Here is a 23,196-nt window from a genome sequence, read left to right as displayed (position 1 = left end):
ATATTTTTTCAAATCGGCTAATAAAATGAAGAATAAAGAAGAGAAAAGAAGAAAGAAAGAAAGAAAGACAAAAAGACAGAATTCAGATATAAATAAATTTGTCATTTTGGGGTGGGACACAGCTTCATTTAGAAGTTTGTTATGTACAACAATAATAAGACTCTTTTTGAAAAATATTGGTGGCCCTGAAAAGGGCCGTTTGTGAAGTTAAACTTCTCGTTGTTTACTTGCTGCTGGTGTACTTTGTGACGGCTTTGGTACCTTCACTGACAGCGTGCTTGGCCAATTCACCGGGTAGGAGCAGACGAACTGCAGTCTGGATCTCCCGAGATGTGATGGTAGATCTCTTGTTGTAGTGAGCGAGACGGGAAGCTTCTGCAGCGATTCTCTCAAAGATATCGTTGACAAAACTGTTCATGATAGACATAGCCTTTGAGGATACTCCAGTGTCTGGGTGCACCTGTCTCAAGACTTTGTAGATGTAGATGGCATAGGATTCTCTCCTCTTCCTCCTCCTTTTCTTGTCACCGCCGGGTCTGGCAGTCTTTGCCTTTGTTACGGCCTTTTGGCTCCTTTGGTTCCAACTTTTGGTGGCATTTTTGACAGATGTATACTCTCTGAAATGTAATCAGTGAATGATGGCCGTAAATAAAAATTTCTATTTATACTCGGCAAAACGGATTGAAAGTTTTTACTTAACGCGAACTTCGGAGAGAGCACCTTCTAACATTCAACCTAACTACCTGGAAGAAGCGATGATTTGATTGGTTTAGAACTGAAACATCTTTCAATCCGTTTTGCGGGTATAAATAGTAAAATACCACCTAACGGGGTAATCATTGTTTATACTTGTTCAAGTCAAACAACGTATTAAATCAAAATGTCAGGACGAGGAAAAGGAGGAAAAGCAAAAGCAAAGGCAAAGTCTAGGTCATCCCGTGCCGGACTTCAGTTCCCAGTAGGTCGTATCCACAGACTTTTGAGGAAAGGAAACTACGCCGAGAGAGTTGGTGCCGGAGCACCAGTCTACCTTGCCGCTGTCTTGGAATACTTAGCAGCTGAGGTTTTGGAGTTGGCAGGAAATGCTGCCCGTGACAACAAGAAGAGCAGAATCATCCCCCGTCATCTCCAGTTGGCCATCAGAAACGACGAAGAATTGAACAAACTTCTCTCTGGTGTAACCATTGCACAAGGTGGTGTTTTACCAAACATCCAGGCTGTACTTCTGCCAAAGAAGACACAGAAAGCTGCCAAGTAAAGTCAACACTACAGAAACTTCACTTACAACGGCCCTTTTCAGGGCCACCAACATTTTTCAAAAAGAATCTGACTTTGTTGTGCAATCTCAAACATAGCTCACTCCCTCCATTTCTCTTGTCTTTATCTCTTTATTTTTCCTTTTCTTTATAAACAGCATACAGATGTCTACTTTCTTATTATATATATAACAATATTTGATGTGGAAAAAAAATGAAGAACAGTACGAGTTTCTTTTTTTCCCCTATAAAAGTCCAAGAAAATAAACAACTATATATAAACGTAGATTCGATGAAAATGCGCAAGCACGAGAGGAAGAAAAACTCATAGTTGTTAGTGGTCAATATTGCATATATTTTTGGTGTAAATTTAGTTGCAGTCCTATATATTATACTATATAAGCACACACATTACAATCTATGACCTTATTTTTATATAATATATATTCGTTCGTTCGTTCGTTCGTTCGTTCGTTCGTTCGTTCGTTCGTTCGTTCGTTCGTTGTCTGTCTAACTGTGATCTATGTGAATTCTTTTCTTCCTCTTCTGCTGTCACATTCTCTTAGATATATAATATATATTTTGTATTCCTATACAAAGTACTTATGCGTATGTTTATAGTTGTGTAGATTATTTTTTAGCTCAAATCCTTTGTATTTGCAAAATTCGTATATAAACAATAAAGAATACTTCAACAATGTGCAAGTTTCCCAGTATGCGTGCAGTATACTATATAGAGAATATCATGGCTTTACATGATACAGAGACTAGAGAATACAGACACTGTATAGCTAGAGAGAACACAAAGACTATAGAGAGGATAAAAAGTGTTCTCTTTGTTTTAAGACACTGAGACGAGTGACAATTGTGTACTATAGTAAGCATGTCTATACGAGAAACTGGCTACACACACTAAGAAAACGGCTGCATTTCTATACCACTGGCTATTGATGAAAATGGATGGATGATGTTTTTTTTTCTCTTTTTCTTCTTCTATTTTGCTCTTTAATTTACATTTCCTGTCAATTATTAATTTCGTGTCAGACTGTTGATTAAACAATTATTTATTATTTGAATAAAGATTATTATTAAGTTCTGCATTACTCTTGATTATTATTTTTTTTGGTCTTATGTCAAATTTTCGCTGACACTATCAGAATAGAAACAAATTGTGCCAATTGTTAGCTTGGGGTGAACAATCTTTAGCTTCAGTCCAAAAAGGGATCGAAAGCTGTGAAAGTAACTTCCAGATCAGTCCAATCATAATACAGAGATTTCAACCAATCAACGTGAGTTTTATTACCCCGAAAGGCCAATCAGTGTCGTGTTTGCAAACATTGCGGCTAGCACAAATACACTAACATTCGAAGTTTCAAAGTATTCTGTCGTGTAATCGTAGATTTTCACAGAGAACATATCGCAATGGCTCGTACAAAGCAGACCGCCCGTAAATCCACTGGAGGAAAAGCTCCAAGAAAACAACTTGCCACCAAGGCCGCCCGTAAGAGCGCACCTGCCACTGGTGGAGTAAAGAAGCCACATAGATACAGGCCAGGAACAGTCGCTCTTCGTGAGATCAGAAGATACCAGAAAAGTACTGAACTCCTCATCAGGAAACTCCCCTTCCAGAGATTAGTTCGTGAAATTGCTCAAGACTTCAAGACTGATCTACGTTTCCAGAGCTCTGCCGTTATGGCCCTCCAGGAAGCCAGTGAAGCTTACCTCGTTGGTCTTTTCGAGGACACCAACTTGTGTGCAATCCACGCCAAGAGAGTCACCATCATGCCCAAAGACATCCAGTTGGCTCGCAGAATCCGTGGAGAACGTGCTTAAACTGACCTTTACTCTATACAATAACGGCCCTTTTAAGGGCCACCAATATTTTCCAAAAAGAGTCTGAATATGTTGTACATCAAAATCAAAAATAGCTGAAACCCCCTCTCCACATCTTTCTTTATTTTTCTTTCTCTCCACATCTCTCTTTATTCTTCTTTCTTATTATCTTTTTTTTTTGCACTTAAGATTAGACAAGTCAGGTTACTGTATTGATAGGAGAAAAATATAGAGAAACTTATTTCAAAACATGCAAAGAAAATAAATAAAAGGATAAATAGAGAGAGAGACATACATATTTTTTATTTATCTAATTCTTCCAAATCCTTCGGGAAAAAACAAGAATGTTATACATTTTCTGGTATACCCTCCTGAAAAAATTAACATACATGTATACATTTAAATAAAAAAAAAAAGGTAAGAAAAAACATACTCCAAGAACAATACAATCCATCTTCTAATTACAGAATTATTAAAATGTATTTCTTTCTAATTTCTGTGGTTATATTTTTCTCTAAATTGCATTTTTCTCGGTCTTATTTTCTCACTTATTTTTTAGATGCTTTTTGTATGTAATTTTTACTCATATTGTGTATTCTACTGTGACAACATGAGAAGATTCAATTATTTTATATTTCTGAAATATATTTTCGGTACGGGTCCAAGTAGTCCACCTTAAATTCTCATTGAAAACTTTGTCTCCATCAATTGTGTGTTACAGAAAGAACTTTTTCTTGAATACCTTTATTTTGTGCTTAAAATGCATCTATTTTGGGTGCTCTATGTGCCTTATAAATGATGTGAACATGTGTGCGGATGAATCTTTTTTTCCCATTGGTGGAGAAAAATAGACAAGGCGCAATAATTCATTCATTCAATGATGTACCAATTGTGGTATTTAAAAAGTGAGGCTGCACTGTGTACATTTCAAAAACCTATGACTACATGTATAAAGTAGCTGCTAAATTTAGAAAGATTCCTAATTAGTTGTTAAAAGATGAGCATTGATTGTATACATGTAATAATAACATGTTTGAAATGTGAATTTCCCGGGACATCTTTATTGAAACTGGTAAAGGTGATTTTGAGAAAAATTATCATGCACACCTGTTTTTATTTACAAGTCTATCTGTCCATGCTTAAATAACTGACTGGTATGCTGTAGATTAGTTTTGCTTTTACTCTCTTAAGTCTGCAGAGCTGCAGTGGACTATCTCTGAAACTGTATCTTTTGAACAAGAAAAATACTGTATAAAAAGATTTTCTTTAAACTAATTGTTTTTATATTGCAATTGCACATTGTTAACTCCTGCTTATGTATGCAGTGTGATATGTTCTTGTATTTTAAGTAAAAGGAAATAAATCTCTTTCACATTGGAAAATATAAGAAGTATTAATTGATGATGGAGATCATTAGTTATTTGGTCCATCTCTTATAATCTTTGTATTTTTATTTGTATACAGTTTGAAATATTTTATTTTCACATATTTTCAGAGAAGTGGATTGAAAGTGTACAGAATTCCTACAGAGTTACCTCCCCGATTTAGACGAAAACAACCAATCAGGTCCAACCTATCAAAAATTCAGTGGTATTTCTTTTAGGGCCGCGTTCATCAGATATATAGCATAATTTGGATATAGTTGTCATTCGTTTTATCGAACTTCAAAAAGCAAACAACATGTCAGGAAGAGGTAAAGGAGGAAAAGGTCTAGGTAAAGGAGGCGCCAAACGTCACAGGAAGGTGTTGCGTGATAATATCCAAGGTATCACCAAACCAGCAATCCGTCGTTTAGCAAGACGAGGTGGTGTCAAACGTATCTCTGGTCTTATCTACGAAGAAACACGTGGTGTCTTGAAAGTCTTTTTGGAAAATGTCATCCGTGATGCTGTCACATACACTGAGCATGCAAAGAGGAAAACTGTCACCGCCATGGATGTTGTCTACGCCCTGAAACGTCAAGGCCGTACCCTTTACGGATTCGGAGGTTAAACAGCCAGCTGAAAAATACAAATACAACGGCCCTTTTCAGGGCCACCAACATTTTTCAAAAAGAATCTGCATTTGTTGTACTTAAAAAGAAAACCATAGCTTTCTCCTGTCCAACTTTCTTTACTTTCCTTTTTCTTTTATTCGTTTATTTTTTTTAATTTCTTTTCACTATTTTTATTTAAGCCTATTAAAAAAAGACCAGCAAGGCTTTGGATACAATATGATTCCTGATTTTTGAATGTAAATAACATTTTTATTCTTTATTTCATATGTATTCTTTTATGTAAAAGATATATTGCTGATTTTTCCTCCATTGTCAAACTCTAGTTATATTGTTTTTATATCCTAAAACAATCCCCCTCCCCCTTTTTTCTCTCTGTCGACGTATGTGTGAATTTAATCTGTTCGTGATATTTTTTTATATAATGTTTCAATACATATTCAAGTATAGTTCGATTCTAGACCCCCTCCCCCCCAAAAAAAGAGGGAAGAAATGTATAACCCGTGAAAAGGTTAAATTCTGGTGTATGTATATTTTTTCAAATCGGCTAATAAAATGAAGAATAAAGAAGAGAAAAGAAGAAAGAAAGAAAGAAAGACAAAAAGACAGAATTCAGATATAAATAAATTTGTCATTTTGGGGTGGGACACAGCTTCATTTAGAAGTTTGTTATGTACAACAATAATAAGACTCTTTTTGAAAAATATTGGTGGCCCTGAAAAGGGCCGTTTGTGAAGTTAAACTTCTCGTTGTTTACTTGCTGCTGGTGTACTTTGTGACGGCTTTGGTACCTTCACTGACAGCGTGCTTGGCCAATTCACCGGGTAGGAGCAGACGAACTGCAGTCTGGATCTCCCGAGATGTGATGGTAGATCTCTTGTTGTAGTGAGCGAGACGGGAAGCTTCTGCAGCGATTCTCTCAAAGATATCGTTGACAAAACTGTTCATGATAGACATAGCCTTTGAGGATACTCCAGTGTCTGGGTGCACCTGTCTCAAGACTTTGTAGATGTAGATGGCATAGGATTCTCTCCTCTTCCTCCTCCTTTTCTTGTCACCGCCGGGTCTGGCAGTCTTTGCCTTTGTTACGGCCTTTTTGGCTCCTTTGGTTCCAACTTTTGGTGGCATTTTTGACAGATGTATACTCTCTGAAATGTAATCAGTGAATGATGGCCGTAAATAAAAATTTCTATTTATACTCGGCAAAACGGATTGAAAGTTTTTACTTAACGCGAACTTCGGAGAGAGCACCTTCTAACATTCAACCTAACTACCTGGAAGAAGCGATGATTTGATTGGTTTAGAACTGAAACATCTTTCAATCCGTTTTGCGGGTATAAATAGTAAAATACCACCTAACGGGGTAATCATTGTTTATACTTGTTCAAGTCAAACAACGTATTAAATCAAAATGTCAGGACGAGGAAAAGGAGGAAAAGCAAAAGCAAAGGCAAAGTCTAGGTCATCCCGTGCCGGACTTCAGTTCCCAGTAGGTCGTATCCACAGACTTTTGAGGAAAGGAAACTACGCCGAGAGAGTTGGTGCCGGAGCACCAGTCTACCTTGCCGCTGTCTTGGAATACTTAGCAGCTGAGGTTTTGGAGTTGGCAGGAAATGCTGCCCGTGACAACAAGAAGAGCAGAATCATCCCCCGTCATCTCCAGTTGGCCATCAGAAACGACGAAGAATTGAACAAACTTCTCTCTGGTGTAACCATTGCACAAGGTGGTGTTTTACCAAACATCCAGGCTGTACTTCTGCCAAAGAAGACACAGAAAGCTGCCAAGTAAAGTCAACACTACAGAAACTTCACTTACAACGGCCCTTTTCAGGGCCACCAACATTTTTCAAAAAGAATCTGACTTTGTTGTGCAATCTCAAACATAGCTCACTCCCTCCATTTCTCTTGTCTTTATCTCTTTATTTTTCCTTTTCTTTATAAACAGCATACAGATGTCTACTTTCTTATTATATATATAACAATATTTGATGTGGAAAAAAAATGAAGAACAGTACGAGTTTCTTTTTTTCCCCTATAAAAGTCCAAGAAAATAAACAACTATATATAAACGTAGATTCGATGAAAATGCGCAAGCACGAGAGGAAGAAAAACTCATAGTTGTTAGTGGTCAATATTGCATATATTTTTGGTGTAAATTTAGTTGCAGTCCTATATATTATACTATATAAGCACACACATTACAATCTATGACCTTATTTTTATATAATATATATTCGTTCGTTCGTTCGTTCGTTCGTTCGTTCGTTCGTTCGTTCGTTCGTTCGTTCGTTGTCTGTCTAACTGTGATCTATGTGAATTCTTTTCTTCCTCTTCTGCTGTCACATTCTCTTAGATATATAATATATATTTTGTATTCCTATACAAAGTACTTATGCGTATGTTTATAGTTGTGTAGATTATTTTTTAGCTCAAATCCTTTGTATTTGCAAAATTCGTATATAAACAATAAAGAATACTTCAACAATGTGCAAGTTTCCCAGTATGCGTGCAGTATACTATATAGAGAATATCATGGCTTTACATGATACAGAGACTAGAGAATACAGACACTGTATAGCTAGAGAGAACACAAAGACTATAGAGAGGATAAAAAGTGTTCTCTTTGTTTTAAGACACTGAGACGAGTGACAATTGTGTACTATAGTAAGCATGTCTATACGAGAAACTGGCTACACACACTAAGAAAACGGCTGCATTTCTATACCACTGGCTATTGATGAAAATGGATGGATGATGTTTTTTTTTCTCTTTTTCTTCTTCTATTTTGCTCTTTAATTTACATTTCCTGTCAATTATTAATTTCGTGTCAGACTGTTGATTAAACAATTATTTATTATTTGAATAAAGATTATTATTAAGTTCTGCATTACTCTTGATTATTATTTTTTTTGGTCTTATGTCAAATTTTCGCTGACACTATCAGAATAGAAACAAATTGTGCCAATTGTTAGCTTGGGGTGAACAATCTTTAGCTTCAGTCCAAAAAGGGATCGAAAGCTGTGAAAGTAACTTCCAGATCAGTCCAATCATAATACAGAGATTTCAACCAATCAACGTGAGTTTTATTACCCCGAAAGGCCAATCAGTGTCGTGTTTGCAAACATTGCGGCTAGCACAAATACACTAACATTCGAAGTTTCAAAGTATTCTGTCGTGTAATCGTAGATTTTCACAGAGAACATATCGCAATGGCTCGTACAAAGCAGACCGCCCGTAAATCCACTGGAGGAAAAGCTCCAAGAAAACAACTTGCCACCAAGGCCGCCCGTAAGAGCGCACCTGCCACTGGTGGAGTAAAGAAGCCACATAGATACAGGCCAGGAACAGTCGCTCTTCGTGAGATCAGAAGATACCAGAAAAGTACTGAACTCCTCATCAGGAAACTCCCCTTCCAGAGATTAGTTCGTGAAATTGCTCAAGACTTCAAGACTGATCTACGTTTCCAGAGCTCTGCCGTTATGGCCCTCCAGGAAGCCAGTGAAGCTTACCTCGTTGGTCTTTTCGAGGACACCAACTTGTGTGCAATCCACGCCAAGAGAGTCACCATCATGCCCAAAGACATCCAGTTGGCTCGCAGAATCCGTGGAGAACGTGCTTAAACTGACCTTTACTCTATACAATAACGGCCCTTTTAAGGGCCACCAATATTTTCCAAAAAGAGTCTGAATATGTTGTACATCAAAATCAAAAATAGCTGAAACCCCCTCTCCACATCTTTCTTTATTTTTCTTTCTCTCCACATCTCTCTTTATTCTTCTTTCTTATTATCTTTTTTTTTTGCACTTAAGATTAGACAAGTCAGGTTACTGTATTGATAGGAGAAAAATATAGAGAAACTTATTTCAAAACATGCAAAGAAAATAAATAAAAGGATAAATAGAGAGAGAGACATACATATTTTTTATTTATCTAATTCTTCCAAATCCTTCGGGAAAAAACAAGAATGTTATACATTTTCTGGTATACCCTCCTGAAAAAATTAACATACATGTATACATTTAAATAAAAAAAAAAAGGTAAGAAAAAACATACTCCAAGAACAATACAATCCATCTTCTAATTACAGAATTATTAAAATGTATTTCTTTCTAATTTCTGTGGTTATATTTTTCTCTAAATTGCATTTTTCTCGGTCTTATTTTCTCACTTATTTTTTAGATGCTTTTTGTATGTAATTTTTACTCATATTGTGTATTCTACTGTGACAACATGAGAAGATTCAATTATTTTATATTTCTGAAATATATTTTCGGTACGGGTCCAAGTAGTCCACCTTAAATTCTCATTGAAAACTTTGTCTCCATCAATTGTGTGTTACAGAAAGAACTTTTTCTTGAATACCTTTATTTTGTGCTTAAAATGCATCTATTTTGGGTGCTCTATGTGCCTTATAAATGATGTGAACATGTGTGCGGATGAATCTTTTTTTCCCATTGGTGGAGAAAAATAGACAAGGCGCAATAATTCATTCATTCAATGATGTACCAATTGTGGTATTTAAAAAGTGAGGCTGCACTGTGTACATTTCAAAAACCTATGACTACATGTATAAAGTAGCTGCTAAATTTAGAAAGATTCCTAATTAGTTGTTAAAAGATGAGCATTGATTGTATACATGTAATAATAACATGTTTGAAATGTGAATTTCCCGGGACATCTTTATTGAAACTGGTAAAGGTGATTTTGAGAAAAATTATCATGCACACCTGTTTTTATTTACAAGTCTATCTGTCCATGCTTAAATAACTGACTGGTATGCTGTAGATTAGTTTTGCTTTTACTCTCTTAAGTCTGCAGAGCTGCAGTGGACTATCTCTGAAACTGTATCTTTTGAACAAGAAAAATACTGTATAAAAAGATTTTCTTTAAACTAATTGTTTTTATATTGCAATTGCACATTGTTAACTCCTGCTTATGTATGCAGTGTGATATGTTCTTGTATTTTAAGTAAAAGGAAATAAATCTCTTTCACATTGGAAAATATAAGAAGTATTAATTGATGATGGAGATCATTAGTTATTTGGTCCATCTCTTATAATCTTTGTATTTTTATTTGTATACAGTTTGAAATATTTTATTTTCACATATTTTCAGAGAAGTGGATTGAAAGTGTACAGAATTCCTACAGAGTTACCTCCCCGATTTAGACGAAAACAACCAATCAGGTCCAACCTATCAAAAATTCAGTGGTATTTCTTTTAGGGCCGCGTTCATCAGATATATAGCATAATTTGGATATAGTTGTCATTCGTTTTATCGAACTTCAAAAAGCAAACAACATGTCAGGAAGAGGTAAAGGAGGAAAAGGTCTAGGTAAAGGAGGCGCCAAACGTCACAGGAAGGTGTTGCGTGATAATATCCAAGGTATCACCAAACCAGCAATCCGTCGTTTAGCAAGACGAGGTGGTGTCAAACGTATCTCTGGTCTTATCTACGAAGAAACACGTGGTGTCTTGAAAGTCTTTTTGGAAAATGTCATCCGTGATGCTGTCACATACACTGAGCATGCAAAGAGGAAAACTGTCACCGCCATGGATGTTGTCTACGCCCTGAAACGTCAAGGCCGTACCCTTTACGGATTCGGAGGTTAAACAGCCAGCTGAAAAATACAAATACAACGGCCCTTTTCAGGGCCACCAACATTTTTCAAAAAGAATCTGCATTTGTTGTACTTAAAAAGAAAACCATAGCTTTCTCCTGTCCAACTTTCTTTACTTTCCTTTTTCTTTTATTCGTTTATTTTTTTTAATTTCTTTTCACTATTTTTATTTAAGCCTATTAAAAAAAGACCAGCAAGGCTTTGGATACAATATGATTCCTGATTTTTGAATGTAAATAACATTTTTATTCTTTATTTCATATGTATTCTTTTATGTAAAAGATATATTGCTGATTTTTCCTCCATTGTCAAACTCTAGTTATATTGTTTTTATATCCTAAAACAATCCCCCTCCCCCTTTTTTCTCTCTGTCGACGTATGTGTGAATTTAATCTGTTCGTGATATTTTTTTATATAATGTTTCAATACATATTCAAGTATAGTTCGATTCTAGACCCCCTCCCCCCCAAAAAAAGAGGGAAGAAATGTATAACCCGTGAAAAGGTTAAATTCTGGTGTATGTATATTTTTTCAAATCGGCTAATAAAATGAAGAATAAAGAAGAGAAAAGAAGAAAGAAAGAAAGAAAGACAAAAAGACAGAATTCAGATATAAATAAATTTGTCATTTTGGGGTGGGACACAGCTTCATTTAGAAGTTTGTTATGTACAACAATAATAAGACTCTTTTTGAAAAATATTGGTGGCCCTGAAAAGGGCCGTTTGTGAAGTTAAACTTCTCGTTGTTTACTTGCTGCTGGTGTACTTTGTGACGGCTTTGGTACCTTCACTGACAGCGTGCTTGGCCAATTCACCGGGTAGGAGCAGACGAACTGCAGTCTGGATCTCCCGAGATGTGATGGTAGATCTCTTGTTGTAGTGAGCGAGACGGGAAGCTTCTGCAGCGATTCTCTCAAAGATATCGTTGACAAAACTGTTCATGATAGACATAGCCTTTGAGGATACTCCAGTGTCTGGGTGCACCTGTCTCAAGACTTTGTAGATGTAGATGGCATAGGATTCTCTCCTCTTCCTCCTCCTTTTCTTGTCACCGCCGGGTCTGGCAGTCTTTGCCTTTGTTACGGCCTTTTTGGCTCCTTTGGTTCCAACTTTTGGTGGCATTTTTGACAGATGTATACTCTCTGAAATGTAATCAGTGAATGATGGCCGTAAATAAAAATTTCTATTTATACTCGGCAAAACGGATTGAAAGTTTTTACTTAACGCGAACTTCGGAGAGAGCACCTTCTAACATTCAACCTAACTACCTGGAAGAAGCGATGATTTGATTGGTTTAGAACTGAAACATCTTTCAATCCGTTTTGCGGGTATAAATAGTAAAATACCACCTAACGGGGTAATCATTGTTTATACTTGTTCAAGTCAAACAACGTATTAAATCAAAATGTCAGGACGAGGAAAAGGAGGAAAAGCAAAAGCAAAGGCAAAGTCTAGGTCATCCCGTGCCGGACTTCAGTTCCCAGTAGGTCGTATCCACAGACTTTTGAGGAAAGGAAACTACGCCGAGAGAGTTGGTGCCGGAGCACCAGTCTACCTTGCCGCTGTCTTGGAATACTTAGCAGCTGAGGTTTTGGAGTTGGCAGGAAATGCTGCCCGTGACAACAAGAAGAGCAGAATCATCCCCCGTCATCTCCAGTTGGCCATCAGAAACGACGAAGAATTGAACAAACTTCTCTCTGGTGTAACCATTGCACAAGGTGGTGTTTTACCAAACATCCAGGCTGTACTTCTGCCAAAGAAGACACAGAAAGCTGCCAAGTAAAGTCAACACTACAGAAACTTCACTTACAACGGCCCTTTTCAGGGCCACCAACATTTTTCAAAAAGAATCTGACTTTGTTGTGCAATCTCAAACATAGCTCACTCCCTCCATTTCTCTTGTCTTTATCTCTTTATTTTTCCTTTTCTTTATAAACAGCATACAGATGTCTACTTTCTTATTATATATATAACAATATTTGATGTGGAAAAAAAATGAAGAACAGTACGAGTTTCTTTTTTTCCCCTATAAAAGTCCAAGAAAATAAACAACTATATATAAACGTAGATTCGATGAAAATGCGCAAGCACGAGAGGAAGAAAAACTCATAGTTGTTAGTGGTCAATATTGCATATATTTTTGGTGTAAATTTAGTTGCAGTCCTATATATTATACTATATAAGCACACACATTACAATCTATGACCTTATTTTTATATAATATATATTCGTTCGTTCGTTCGTTCGTTCGTTCGTTCGTTCGTTCGTTCGTTGTCTGTCTAACTGTGATCTATGTGAATTCTTTTCTTCCTCTTCTGCTGTCACATTCTCTTAGATATATAATATATATTTTGTATTCCTATACAAAGTACTTATGCGTATGTTTATAGTTGTGTAGATTATTTTTTAGCTCAAATCCTTTGTATTTGCAAAATTCGTATATAAACAATAAAGAATACTTCAACAATGTGCAAGTTTCCCAGTATGCGTGCAGTATACTATATAGAGAATATCATGGCTTTACATGATACAGAGACTAGAGAATACAGACACTGTATAGCTAGAGAGAACACAAAGACTATAGAGAGGATAAAAAGTGTTCTCTTTGTTTTAAGACACTGAGACGAGTGACAATTGTGTACTATAGTAAGCATGTCTATACGAGAAACTGGCTACACACACTAAGAAAACGGCTGCATTTCTATACCACTGGCTATTGATGAAAATGGATGGATGATGTTTTTTTTTCTCTTTTTCTTCTTCTATTTTGCTCTTTAATTTACATTTCCTGTCAATTATTAATTTCGTGTCAGACTGTTGATTAAACAATTATTTATTATTTGAATAAAGATTATTATTAAGTTCTGCATTACTCTTGATTATTATTTTTTTTGGTCTTATGTCAAATTTTCGCTGACACTATCAGAATAGAAACAAATTGTGCCAATTGTTAGCTTGGGGTGAACAATCTTTAGCTTCAGTCCAAAAAGGGATCGAAAGCTGTGAAAGTAACTTCCAGATCAGTCCAATCATAATACAGAGATTTCAACCAATCAACGTGAGTTTTATTACCCCGAAAGGCCAATCAGTGTCGTGTTTGCAAACATTGCGGCTAGCACAAATACACTAACATTCGAAGTTTCAAAGTATTCTGTCGTGTAATCGTAGATTTTCACAGAGAACATATCGCAATGGCTCGTACAAAGCAGACCGCCCGTAAATCCACTGGAGGAAAAGCTCCAAGAAAACAACTTGCCACCAAGGCCGCCCGTAAGAGCGCACCTGCCACTGGTGGAGTAAAGAAGCCACATAGATACAGGCCAGGAACAGTCGCTCTTCGTGAGATCAGAAGATACCAGAAAAGTACTGAACTCCTCATCAGGAAACTCCCCTTCCAGAGATTAGTTCGTGAAATTGCTCAAGACTTCAAGACTGATCTACGTTTCCAGAGCTCTGCCGTTATGGCCCTCCAGGAAGCCAGTGAAGCTTACCTCGTTGGTCTTTTCGAGGACACCAACTTGTGTGCAATCCACGCCAAGAGAGTCACCATCATGCCCAAAGACATCCAGTTGGCTCGCAGAATCCGTGGAGAACGTGCTTAAACTGACCTTTACTCTATACAATAACGGCCCTTTTAAGGGCCACCAATATTTTCCAAAAAGAGTCTGAATATGTTGTACATCAAAATCAAAAATAGCTGAAACCCCCTCTCCACATCTTTCTTTATTTTTCTTTCTCTCCACATCTCTCTTTATTCTTCTTTCTTATTATCTTTTTTTTTTGCACTTAAGATTAGACAAGTCAGGTTACTGTATTGATAGGAGAAAAATATAGAGAAACTTATTTCAAAACATGCAAAGAAAATAAATAAAAGGATAAATAGAGAGAGAGACATACATATTTTTTATTTATCTAATTCTTCCAAATCCTTCGGGAAAAAACAAGAATGTTATACATTTTCTGGTATACCCTCCTGAAAAAATTAACATACATGTATACATTTAAATAAAAAAAAAAAGGTAAGAAAAAACATACTCCAAGAACAATACAATCCATCTTCTAATTACAGAATTATTAAAATGTATTTCTTTCTAATTTCTGTGGTTATATTTTTCTCTAAATTGCATTTTTCTCGGTCTTATTTTCTCACTTATTTTTTAGATGCTTTTTGTATGTAATTTTTACTCATATTGTGTATTCTACTGTGACAACATGAGAAGATTCAATTATTTTATATTTCTGAAATATATTTTCGGTACGGGTCCAAGTAGTCCACCTTAAATTCTCATTGAAAACTTTGTCTCCATCAATTGTGTGTTACAGAAAGAACTTTTTCTTGAATACCTTTATTTTGTGCTTAAAATGCATCTATTTTGGGTGCTCTATGTGCCTTATAAATGATGTGAACATGTGTGCGGATGAATCTTTTTTTCCCATTGGTGGAGAAAAATAGACAAGGCGCAATAATTCATTCATTCAATGATGTACCAATTGTGGTATTTAAAAAGTGAGGCTGCACTGTGTACATTTCAAAAACCTATGACTACATGTATAAAGTAGCTGCTAAATTTAGAAAGATTCCTAATTAGTTGTTAAAAGATGAGCATTGATTGTATACATGTAATAATAACATGTTTGAAATGTGAATTTCCCGGGACATCTTTATTGAAACTGGTAAAGGTGATTTTGAGAAAAATTATCATGCACACCTGTTTTTATTTACAAGTCTATCTGTCCATGCTTAAATAACTGACTGGTATGCTGTAGATTAGTTTTGCTTTTACTCTCTTAAGTCTGCAGAGCTGCAGTGGACTATCTCTGAAACTGTATCTTTTGAACAAGAAAAATACTGTATAAAAAGATTTTCTTTAAACTAATTGTTTTTATATTGCAATTGCACATTGTTAACTCCTGCTTATGTATGCAGTGTGATATGTTCTTGTATTTTAAGTAAAAGGAAATAAATCTCTTTCACATTGGAAAATATAAGAAGTATTAATTGATGATGGAGATCATTAGTTATTTGGTCCATCTCTTATAATCTTTGTATTTTTATTTGTATACAGTTTGAAATATTTTATTTTCACATATTTTCAGAGAAGTGGATTGAAAGTGTACAGAATTCCTACAGAGTTACCTCCCCGATTTAGACGAAAACAACCAATCAGGTCCAACCTATCAAAAATTCAGTGGTATTTCTTTTAGGGCCGCGTTCATCAGATATATAGCATAATTTGGATATAGTTGTCATTCGTTTTATCGAACTTCAAAAAGCAAACAACATGTCAGGAAGAGGTAAAGGAGGAAAAGGTCTAGGTAAAGGAGGCGCCAAACGTCACAGGAAGGTGTTGCGTGATAATATCCAAGGTATCACCAAACCAGCAATCCGTCGTTTAGCAAGACGAGGTGGTGTCAAACGTATCTCTGGTCTTATCTACGAAGAAACACGTGGTGTCTTGAAAGTCTTTTTGGAAAATGTCATCCGTGATGCTGTCACATACACTGAGCATGCAAAGAGGAAAACTGTCACCGCCATGGATGTTGTCTACGCCCTGAAACGTCAAGGCCGTACCCTTTACGGATTCGGAGGTTAAACAGCCAGCTGAAAAATACAAATACAACGGCCCTTTTCAGGGCCACCAACATTTTTCAAAAAGAATCTGCATTTGTTGTACTTAAAAAGAAAACCATAGCTTTCTCCTGTCCAACTTTCTTTACTTTCCTTTTTCTTTTATTCGTTTATTTTTTTTAATTTCTTTTCACTATTTTTATTTAAGCCTATTAAAAAAAGACCAGCAAGGCTTTGGATACAATATGATTCCTGATTTTTGAATGTAAATAACATTTTTATTCTTTATTTCATATGTATTCTTTTATGTAAAAGATATATTGCTGATTTTTCCTCCATTGTCAAACTCTAGTTATATTGTTTTTATATCCTAAAACAATCCCCCTCCCCCTTTTTTCTCTCTGTCGACGTATGTGTGAATTTAATCTGTTCGTGATATTTTTTTATATAATGTTTCAATACATATTCAAGTATAGTTCGATTCTAGACCCCCTCCCCCCCAAAAAAAGAGGGAAGAAATGTATAACCCGTGAAAAGGTTAAATTCTGGTGTATGTATATTTTTTCAAATCGGCTAATAAAATGAAGAATAAAGAAGAGAAAAGAAGAAAGAAAGAAAGAAAGACAAAAAGACAGAATTCAGATATAAATAAATTTGTCATTTTGGGGTGGGACACAGCTTCATTTAGAAGTTTGTTATGTACAACAATAATAAGACTCTTTTTGAAAAATATTGGTGGCCCTGAAAAGGGCCGTTTGTGAAGTTAAACTTCTCGTTGTTTACTTGCTGCTGGTGTACTTTGTGACGGCTTTGGTACCTTCACTGACAGCGTGCTTGGCCAATTCACCGGGTAGGAGCAGACGAACTGCAGTCTGGATCTCCCGAGATGTGATGGTAGATCTCTTGTTGTAGTGAGCGAGACGGGAAGCTTCTGCAGCGATTCTCTCAAAGATATCGTTGACAAAACTGTTCATGATAGACATAGCCTTTGAGGATACTCCAGTGTCTGGGTGCACCTGTCTCAAGACTTTGTAGATGTAGATGGCATAGGATTCTCTCCTCTTCCTCCTCCTTTTCTTGTCACCGCCGGGTCTGGCAGTCTTTGCCTTTGTTACGGCCTTTTTGGCTCCTTTGGTTCCAACTTTTGGTGGCATTTTTGACAGATGTATACTCTCTGAAATGTAATCAGTGAATGATGGCCGTAAATAAAAATTTCTATTTATACTCGGCAAAACGGATTGAAAGTTTTTACTTAACGCGAACTTCGGAGAGAGCACCTTCTAACATTCAACCTAACTACCTGGAAGAAGCGATGATTTGATTGGTTTAGAACTGAAACATCTTTCAATCCGTTTTGCGGGTATAAATAGTAAAATACCACCTAACGGGGTAATCATTGTTTATACTTGTTCAAGTCAAACAACGTATTAAATCAAAATGTCAGGACGAGGAAAAGGAGGAAAAGCAAAAGCAAAGGCAAAGTCTAGGTCATCCCGTGCCGGACTTCAGTTCCCAGTAGGTCGTATCCACAGACTTTTGAGGAAAGGAAACTACGCCGAGAGAGTTGGTGCCGGAGCACCAGTCTACCTTGCCGCTGTCTTGGAATACTTAGCAGCTGAGGTTTTGGAGTTGGCAGGAAATGCTGCCCGTGACAACAAGAAGAGCAGAATCATCCCCCGTCATCTCCAGTTGGCCATCAGAAACGACGAAGAATTGAACAAACTTCTCTCTGGTGTAACCATTGCACAAGGTGGTGTTTTACCAAACATCCAGGCTGTACTTCTGCCAAAGAAGACACAGAAAGCTGCCAAGTAAAGTCAACACTACAGAAACTTCACTTACAACGGCCCTTTTCAGGGCCACCAACATTTTTCAAAAAGAATCTGACTTTGTTGTGCAATCTCAAACATAGCTCACTCCCTCCATTTCTCTTGTCTTTATCTCTTTATTTTTCCTTTTCTTTATAAACAGCATACAGATGTCTACTTTCTTATTATATATATAACAATATTTGATGTGGAAAAAAAATGAAGAACAGTACGAGTTTCTTTTTTTCCCCTATAAAAGTCCAAGAAAATAAACAACTATATATAAACGTAGATTCGATGAAAATGCGCAAGCACGAGAGGAAGAAAAACTCATAGTTGTTAGTGGTCAATATTGCATATATTTTTGGTGTAAATTTAGTTGCAGTCCTATATATTATACTATATAAGCACACACATTACAATCTATGACCTTATTTTTATATAATATATATTCGTTCGTTCGTTCGTTCGTTCGTTCGTTCGTTCGTTCGTTCGTTCGTTCGTTCGTTGTCTGTCTAACTGTGATCTATGTGAATTCTTTTCTTCCTCTTCTGCTGTCACATTCTCTTAGATATATAATATATATTTTGTATTCCTATACAAAGTACTTATGCGTATGTTTATAGTTGTGTAGATTATTTTTTAGCTCAAATCCTTTGTATTTGCAAAATTCGTATATAAACAATAAAGAATACTTCAACAATGTGCAAGTTTCCCAGTATGCGTGCAGTATACTATATAGAGAATATCATGGCTTTACATGATACAGAGACTAGAGAATACAGACACTGTATAGCTAGAGAGAACACAAAGACTATAGAGAGGATAAAAAGTGTTCTCTTTGTTTTAAGACACTGAGACGAGTGACAATTGTGTACTATAGTAAGCATGTCTATACGAGAAACTGGCTACACACACTAAGAAAACGGCTGCATTTCTATACCACTGGCTATTGATGAAAATGGATGGATGATGTTTTTTTTTCTCTTTTTCTTCTTCTATTTTGCTCTTTAATTTACATTTCCTGTCAATTATTAATTTCGTGTCAGACTGTTGATTAAACAATTATTTATTATTTGAATAAAGATTATTATTAAGTTCTGCATTACTCTTGATTATTATTTTTTTTGGTCTTATGTCAAATTTTCGCTGACACTATCAGAATAGAAACAAATTGTGCCAATTGTTAGCTTGGGGTGAACAATCTTTAGCTTCAGTCCAAAAAGGGATCGAAAGCTGTGAAAGTAACTTCCAGATCAGTCCAATCATAATACAGAGATTTCAACCAATCAACGTGAGTTTTATTACCCCGAAAGGCCAATCAGTGTCGTGTTTGCAAACATTGCGGCTAGCACAAATACACTAACATTCGAAGTTTCAAAGTATTCTGTCGTGTAATCGTAGATTTTCACAGAGAACATATCGCAATGGCTCGTACAAAGCAGACCGCCCGTAAATCCACTGGAGGAAAAGCTCCAAGAAAACAACTTGCCACCAAGGCCGCCCGTAAGAGCGCACCTGCCACTGGTGGAGTAAAGAAGCCACATAGATACAGGCCAGGAACAGTCGCTCTTCGTGAGATCAGAAGATACCAGAAAAGTACTGAACTCCTCATCAGGAAACTCCCCTTCCAGAGATTAGTTCGTGAAATTGCTCAAGACTTCAAGACTGATCTACGTTTCCAGAGCTCTGCCGTTATGGCCCTCCAGGAAGCCAGTGAAGCTTACCTCGTTGGTCTTTTCGAGGACACCAACTTGTGTGCAATCCACGCCAAGAGAGTCACCATCATGCCCAAAGACATCCAGTTGGCTCGCAGAATCCGTGGAGAACGTGCTTAAACTGACCTTTACTCTATACAATAACGGCCCTTTTAAGGGCCACCAATATTTTCCAAAAAGAGTCTGAATATGTTGTACATCAAAATCAAAAATAGCTGAAACCCCCTCTCCACATCTTTCTTTATTTTTCTTTCTCTCCACATCTCTCTTTATTCTTCTTTCTTATTATCTTTTTTTTTTGCACTTAAGATTAGACAAGTCAGGTTACTGTATTGATAGGAGAAAAATATAGAGAAACTTATTTCAAAACATGCAAAGAAAATAAATAAAAGGATAAATAGAGAGAGAGACATACATATTTTTTATTTATCTAATTCTTCCAAATCCTTCGGGAAAAAACAAGAATGTTATACATTTTCTGGTATACCCTCCTGAAAAAATTAACATACATGTATACATTTAAATAAAAAAAAAAAGGTAAGAAAAAACATACTCCAAGAACAATACAATCCATCTTCTAATTACAGAATTATTAAAATGTATTTCTTTCTAATTTCTGTGGTTATATTTTTCTCTAAATTGCATTTTTCTCGGTCTTATTTTCTCACTTATTTTTTAGATGCTTTTTGTATGTAATTTTTACTCATATTGTGTATTCTACTGTGACAACATGAGAAGATTCAATTATTTTATATTTCTGAAATATATTTTCGGTACGGGTCCAAGTAGTCCACCTTAAATTCTCATTGAAAACTTTGTCTCCATCAATTGTGTGTTACAGAAAGAACTTTTTCTTGAATACCTTTATTTTGTGCTTAAAATGCATCTATTTTGGGTGCTCTATGTGCCTTATAAATGATGTGAACATGTGTGCGGATGAATCTTTTTTTCCCATTGGTGGAGAAAAATAGACAAGGCGCAATAATTCATTCATTCAATGATGTACCAATTGTGGTATTTAAAAAGTGAGGCTGCACTGTGTACATTTCAAAAACCTATGACTACATGTATAAAGTAGCTGCTAAATTTAGAAAGATTCCTAATTAGTTGTTAAAAGATGAGCATTGATTGTATACATGTAATAATAACATGTTTGAAATGTGAATTTCCCGGGACATCTTTATTGAAACTGGTAAAGGTGATTTTGAGAAAAATTATCATGCACACCTGTTTTTATTTACAAGTCTATCTGTCCATGCTTAAATAACTGACTGGTATGCTGTAGATTAGTTTTGCTTTTACTCTCTTAAGTCTGCAGAGCTGCAGTGGACTATCTCTGAAACTGTATCTTTTGAACAAGAAAAATACTGTATAAAAAGATTTTCTTTAAACTAATTGTTTTTATATTGCAATTGCACATTGTTAACTCCTGCTTATGTATGCAGTGTGATATGTTCTTGTATTTTAAGTAAAAGGAAATAAATCTCTTTCACATTGGAAAATATAAGAAGTATTAATTGATGATGGAGATCATTAGTTATTTGGTCCATCTCTTATAATCTTTGTATTTTTATTTGTATACAGTTTGAAATATTTTATTTTCACATATTTTCAGAGAAGTGGATTGAAAGTGTACAGAATTCCTACAGAGTTACCTCCCCGATTTAGACGAAAACAACCAATCAGGTCCAACCTATCAAAAATTCAGTGGTATTTCTTTTAGGGCCGCGTTCATCAGATATATAGCATAATTTGGATATAGTTGTCATTCGTTTTATCGAACTTCAAAAAGCAAACAACATGTCAGGAAGAGGTAAAGGAGGAAAAGGTCTAGGTAAAGGAGGCGCCAAACGTCACAGGAAGGTGTTGCGTGATAATATCCAAGGTATCACCAAACCAGCAATCCGTCGTTTAGCAAGACGAGGTGGTGTCAAACGTATCTCTGGTCTTATCTACGAAGAAACACGTGGTGTCTTGAAAGTCTTTTTGGAAAATGTCATCCGTGATGCTGTCACATACACTGAGCATGCAAAGAGGAAAACTGTCACCGCCATGGATGTTGTCTACGCCCTGAAACGTCAAGGCCGTACCCTTTACGGATTCGGAGGTTAAACAGCCAGCTGAAAAATACAAATACAACGGCCCTTTTCAGGGCCACCAACATTTTTCAAAAAGAATCTGCATTTGTTGTACTTAAAAAGAAAACCATAGCTTTCTCCTGTCCAACTTTCTTTACTTTCCTTTTTCTTTTATTCGTTTATTTTTTTTAATTTCTTTTCACTATTTTTATTTAAGCCTATTAAAAAAAGACCAGCAAGGCTTTGGATACAATATGATTCCTGATTTTTGAATGTAAATAACATTTTTATTCTTTATTTCATATGTATTCTTTTATGTAAAAGATATATTGCTGATTTTTCCTCCATTGTCAAACTCTAGTTATATTGTTTTTATATCCTAAAACAATCCCCCTCCCCCTTTTTTCTCTCTGTCGACGTATGTGTGAATTTAATCTGTTCGTGATATTTTTTTATATAATGTTTCAATACATATTCAAGTATAGTTCGATTCTAGACCCCCTCCCCCCCAAAAAAAGAGGGAAGAAATGTATAACCCGTGAAAAGGTTAAATTCTGGTGTATGTATATTTTTTCAAATCGGCTAATAAAATGAAGAATAAAGAAGAGAAAAGAAGAAAGAAAGAAAGAAAGACAAAAAGACAGAATTCAGATATAAATAAATTTGTCATTTTGGGGTGGGACACAGCTTCATTTAGAAGTTTGTTATGTACAACAATAATAAGACTCTTTTTGAAAAATATTGGTGGCCCTGAAAAGGGCCGTTTGTGAAGTTAAACTTCTCGTTGTTTACTTGCTGCTGGTGTACTTTGTGACGGCTTTGGTACCTTCACTGACAGCGTGCTTGGCCAATTCACCGGGTAGGAGCAGACGAACTGCAGTCTGGATCTCCCGAGATGTGATGGTAGATCTCTTGTTGTAGTGAGCGAGACGGGAAGCTTCTGCAGCGATTCTCTCAAAGATATCGTTGACAAAACTGTTCATGATAGACATAGCCTTTGAGGATACTCCAGTGTCTGGGTGCACCTGTCTCAAGACTTTGTAGATGTAGATGGCATAGGATTCTCTCCTCTTCCTCCTCCTTTTCTTGTCACCGCCGGGTCTGGCAGTCTTTGCCTTTGTTACGGCCTTTTTGGCTCCTTTGGTTCCAACTTTTGGTGGCATTTTTGACAGATGTATACTCTCTGAAATGTAATCAGTGAATGATGGCCGTAAATAAAAATTTCTATTTATACTCGGCAAAACGGATTGAAAGTTTTTACTTAACGCGAACTTCGGAGAGAGCACCTTCTAACATTCAACCTAACTACCTGGAAGAAGCGA

The 23,196-nt window shown here is 36.1% G+C and overlaps 11 protein-coding genes across 11 annotated transcripts in view; 8 read left to right on the top strand and 3 right to left on the bottom strand.

Annotated features, from left to right (window-relative positions):
* Positions 1–427, bottom strand: part of LOC134684499 (histone H4-like) — an 811-nt gene extending 384 nt beyond the window's left edge. The window contains exon 1 of the mRNA XM_063543787.1: positions 262–427. Coding sequence (XP_063399857.1) covers positions 262–427 — 166 coding nt within the window. The remainder of the gene's footprint in view (positions 1–261) is intronic.
* A 405-nt stretch (positions 428–832) lies between these two features.
* On the top strand, positions 833–1,258 carry LOC134683767 (histone H2A). Its single transcript, XM_063543082.1, has one exon. It carries the CDS (start codon positions 881–883, stop codon positions 1,256–1,258), a length of 378 nt encoding a protein of 125 aa, XP_063399152.1. The 5' UTR covers positions 833–880.
* A 1,420-nt stretch (positions 1,259–2,678) lies between these two features.
* On the top strand, positions 2,679–3,089 carry LOC134684498 (histone H3). Its single transcript, XM_063543786.1, has one exon. It carries the CDS (start codon positions 2,679–2,681, stop codon positions 3,087–3,089), a length of 411 nt encoding a protein of 136 aa, XP_063399856.1.
* Positions 3,090–4,769: 1,680 nt separating this feature from the next.
* LOC134684497 (uncharacterized) lies at positions 4,770–10,694 on the top strand. The gene is made up of 4 exons (XM_063543784.1): positions 4,770–5,076; positions 6,501–6,832; positions 8,217–8,694; positions 10,375–10,694. The coding sequence occupies exons 1-4, from the start codon at positions 4,770–4,772 to the stop codon at positions 10,692–10,694; spliced, it is 1,437 nt and encodes a 478-aa protein (XP_063399854.1).
* LOC134683766 (histone H2A) lies at positions 6,446–6,871 on the top strand. The gene has a single exon (XM_063543080.1). The coding sequence runs from the start codon at positions 6,494–6,496 to the stop codon at positions 6,869–6,871; it is 378 nt and encodes a 125-aa protein (XP_063399150.1). The 5' UTR covers positions 6,446–6,493.
* Positions 10,695–11,448: 754 nt separating the features above from the next.
* LOC134684496 (histone H2B-like) lies at positions 11,449–11,823 on the bottom strand. Its single transcript, XM_063543783.1, has one exon. The coding sequence runs from the start codon at positions 11,821–11,823 to the stop codon at positions 11,449–11,451; it is 375 nt and encodes a 124-aa protein (XP_063399853.1).
* A 235-nt stretch (positions 11,824–12,058) lies between these two features.
* Positions 12,059–12,484, top strand: LOC134683765 (histone H2A). Its single transcript, XM_063543079.1, has one exon. The coding sequence runs from the start codon at positions 12,107–12,109 to the stop codon at positions 12,482–12,484; it is 378 nt and encodes a 125-aa protein (XP_063399149.1). The 5' UTR covers positions 12,059–12,106.
* A 1,408-nt stretch (positions 12,485–13,892) lies between these two features.
* On the top strand, positions 13,893–14,303 carry LOC134684495 (histone H3). The gene has a single exon (XM_063543782.1). The coding sequence runs from the start codon at positions 13,893–13,895 to the stop codon at positions 14,301–14,303; it is 411 nt and encodes a 136-aa protein (XP_063399852.1).
* Positions 14,304–15,983: 1,680 nt separating this feature from the next.
* On the top strand, positions 15,984–21,908 carry LOC134684494 (uncharacterized). Its single transcript, XM_063543781.1, has 4 exons — positions 15,984–16,290; positions 17,715–18,046; positions 19,431–19,908; positions 21,589–21,908. The coding sequence occupies exons 1-4, from the start codon at positions 15,984–15,986 to the stop codon at positions 21,906–21,908; spliced, it is 1,437 nt and encodes a 478-aa protein (XP_063399851.1).
* Positions 17,660–18,085, top strand: LOC134683764 (histone H2A). The gene has a single exon (XM_063543078.1). The coding sequence runs from the start codon at positions 17,708–17,710 to the stop codon at positions 18,083–18,085; it is 378 nt and encodes a 125-aa protein (XP_063399148.1). The 5' UTR covers positions 17,660–17,707.
* Positions 21,909–22,662: 754 nt separating the features above from the next.
* Positions 22,663–23,037, bottom strand: LOC134684493 (histone H2B-like). The gene has a single exon (XM_063543780.1). The coding sequence runs from the start codon at positions 23,035–23,037 to the stop codon at positions 22,663–22,665; it is 375 nt and encodes a 124-aa protein (XP_063399850.1).
* Between the last annotated feature and the right edge of the window lie 159 nt (positions 23,038–23,196).

Source organism: Mytilus trossulus, chromosome 9 (assembly GCF_036588685.1).
Source record: "Mytilus trossulus isolate FHL-02 chromosome 9, PNRI_Mtr1.1.1.hap1, whole genome shotgun sequence".
NCBI lineage: Eukaryota > Metazoa > Mollusca > Bivalvia > Mytilida > Mytilidae > Mytilus > Mytilus trossulus.
Note: the sequence above shows the minus strand (reverse complement) of the source record. Positions and strands in the feature narration are given on the sequence as shown.